The sequence below is a fragment of the Jaculus jaculus genome, chromosome 5 (assembly GCF_020740685.1).
Source record: "Jaculus jaculus isolate mJacJac1 chromosome 5, mJacJac1.mat.Y.cur, whole genome shotgun sequence".
Lineage (NCBI taxonomy): Eukaryota > Metazoa > Chordata > Mammalia > Rodentia > Dipodidae > Jaculus > Jaculus jaculus.
Window position 1 is genome coordinate 85,802,891 of NC_059106.1, and position 3,245 is coordinate 85,806,135.

The 3,245-nt window shown below is 43.1% G+C and overlaps 1 protein-coding gene across 1 annotated transcript; it reads right to left on the reverse strand.

Annotated features, from left to right (window-relative positions):
- Window positions 1–362: 362 nt before the first annotated feature.
- Window positions 363–2,072, reverse strand: LOC123460897 (heterogeneous nuclear ribonucleoprotein F-like). The gene has a single exon (XM_045151093.1). The coding sequence runs from the start codon at window positions 1,521–1,523 to the stop codon at window positions 507–509; it is 1,017 nt and encodes a 338-aa protein (XP_045007028.1). The 5' UTR covers window positions 1,524–2,072; the 3' UTR covers window positions 363–506.
- Window positions 2,073–3,245: the final 1,173 nt, after the last annotated feature.

Genomic DNA, 3,245 nt, shown 5'->3' on the forward strand with positions numbered 1-3,245 from the left:
TTAAGTCAAGGCCTCACCAATTCCTACAGTATTAGTATTGTGTCTCAATTCTCAAAACTAATTTTTAAAAAGCTTAAAACTTAACCTAAAAGATTTAAATGAAAATATAAACTAGAATGAACATGAGAAATGCTTCTTTAAATCGGGGATCTAGCACCTTTGAGTTCTCCAAAGTACATTTCCCCAATGTGTTCACTGTGGTATGCTGGAAGGATCCACACTTCATGTACTTAAAAACTACTTTTAACTCAGGTAACATCAACCTGAAGTATACTACCAAAATGTTAATTGAGAAAAGCGAAGAAAATATTTTAGTTTACTCAAATATTACATGCTAGAAGAAAAGTTTGCATGAGAAACACTGAAGAGGTAATTTTTTAATCCAGATTTCACAAACTCATGGTGCAAAGTAGGTCCCACAGCTTCCTCTAGTTATAAACTGCTTTTCACTGCTTATTGGCTGCCTGTGAAATTTTGATTGAAATAACTCAAATGTTCCTACAATACTAATCATATCCGCCCATGCTGTTCTGACCGCTGTAGCCGGTCCCGTAACAGCCACTCACTGACTGACTCTCCAGGCCACTATAGGTGGCCTGAGCTGCTGACACACCCATGCCCTGCATCACCTGGCTGCTATAAGCCCCATTGCTGGCCCCCGTTGTTGAATTCAGAAAGAGTTCTATGTATCTGTGCTGCATGTTGGCCCTGTCTTTTGACATAGCTGCCACAGCTTTTTCATGGGTGGCAAACTCAACATCAGCTTCGCCCGTCACTCTTCCATCAGGACCAATTTCAATATGAACTCTCACAGGGTTGAGTGGAGAGAAGAAGTTATAAATGTCATTTTCGGTTGCTTTGTAGGGCAGCCCCCTCATGTGGACGCAGTGGCCAGTGGTGCTCTGCACTGTGAACTCGCTGTCTCCATACCTGTGGTCATACATTCCTGAGAGACAGTAGCTGAGGTCTTTCCCAAACAGGTCTGTGGTGAAGCCATAGCCATCGCTGAGACCACTGTACTCCTCATAGCCCCCATAGCCTGCACTATAAGCACCAGACCTCATCCTATCCAGGCCGGCCTGCTTCACAATGCCAATGTACCTCCGGGCTGTGCCAGGCCGGTCATAAGGCCCAGGCCTCTGCACAGACATGAATTTCAAAGGTGGATCTGAGTATGACCTAACTTCTTCCTGACTGCTCTTGAACACCTCAATGTATCTGTGTCCTATTCTCTCCTTGTGCTTCCCTAGAGCCTTCTCAGCTAACTCCTGTGAGGCAAACTGAACGAAGGCCTCCCCTGTAATCTTGCCCTCTGGGTCCACAGGTAATGTGATCCCATTTGGCACAATTTCTAACCCTGAGAAAAACTGAACAATTTCTTCCTTTGTGCATCCAAATGGGAGTCCCCGAAGCCTTACAAAGCCATCGTTGGCACTGTCGGCGCTGTTTGGACCGCTGTGCTTCAACACCCAATCCATCTCGGTTCTATGTGACTTGAACACCTCAATATACCGGTGCCCCATGCTTTCCCTGTCTTTTTTAAGAGCCAATTTTACATCATCTTCTGACTCAAGTTCAACAAAAGCCTCACCACTCTGCCTCCCTTCTCTAGTGTAAATGAAATGAACACCTGCAACCCCATCATGAATTGTGCAGTCAGAGAGGAAGTTTTGCACATCCTCAATGGAGCAGGACCAGGGCAGGCCGCGGAGTTTGACCACATAGCCTTCACCTCACTCAGGGCCCAGCATCATGGACACTTGAAAGGGCTGATGTCAGAGGCTTGGACAGAGTTTTTTGTAGCTGGGGGGTGGGGGTAGAGAATCACAGATGCCTTCAGGAGACACTTAAGGAAGTTTTCCACTGACGAAAGCAGGAGCGACTTGTTTTCAACAAGCAAGCGCGGCTCGCGGCCAGACCCCAACTCCACCCGACGCTTAGAAACACAGAGGGCTCCGAGGAAAGTCCAGGTGCATCTTTTTGCTGTTCTTAACCTCAGGCTGCCGGTCTGCACGCTCCCGCTCCCATGCGGAGCCGCGGCCGTCCCGGAGCACCTTCAGGAAGACGAGGCGCAGTCCTGCTCACCGCGACGGGGCGGAAGGACCTTAATTAAAATTTTTATTGATAATATTTACACATCTATACAATGTGTTTAGGGCATTGAACATAGTTTCTTCCCATTGCCTTTTCTTATACTCTCCGAATTTCTCTTCTACTGAACCTCTTCTTCTTAACTCATCCCCTCTCTACTTTGATGTCTTTTTTTTGTTTCTTGTGTGCATGACCAGCTGAGTTTAATTAGGGTTGGTGTTTCTTATTCTTAGTCCCACTTGAGGCTCATCAGCTTTATTAATCTCTCCAAAGGACCAGCTTTTGGTTATATTGCTTTTTTAAAAATTTATTTTTCTATTTTATTTAAGTCCATTTTTCTTTTTGGAAGTGTTTTTTTTTTTTTTTTGGAGACAGTGTCTCACACTTTAGGTAGCTCTTGCTGGCCTGTGTAGCTCAGGCTGGCCTTGTAACTCATGGTGGAACTCCTGCCTCAGCCTTCCAAATGCTGGGATTACAGGTAGGAACCACCATGTACATTTTATAGTTCATCCCATCTATTTACTTTGCCCTGTTTTTTATCCTTAAAATGACAACTTAGACTATTGATTTTAAATTATCCCTATTTTTAAATATAAACACTTAAAAAGTTATAAAACTTTATATAATCACGGCTTTAGCTCCATCATGCAAATTTTGTTGTCTTTTTCCATATCATGTTATGTGTTTGTCATTGTTACTTCATGCTCCCATTCTATTCGTGTTTGTCAGTTTCATAGTTTTCTGATCAATCTCTGTAGAATAACCCCTTCTGCTTTGCCTGTTTTCATTCCTTTACCTTGCCTTATTTTCACACAGTACCTGCTATTGTATATTATTATAATGAAGAATATCATATATTTTAGAATCAGTATTTACTTTTATCTTTTGTTAATGATCACCTACACTTAAGGTCCCTGAAGAGAGGAATTATTTATTTTGTCTGATGATGCATCCCAGCACTTTGAAAGAATGCCACTGACATTTGTTGAATAAAGAAAAAATAATTGCCAGGCATGGTGGCACACACCTTTGATCCCAGCACTCAGGAGTTAGAGATAAGAGGATTGCTATAAGTTTGAGGTCAGCCTGAAACTACAGAGTGAGTTCTAGGTCAGCCTGGGCTAGAGTGAGACCTTACCTCCAAAAAAAATAAA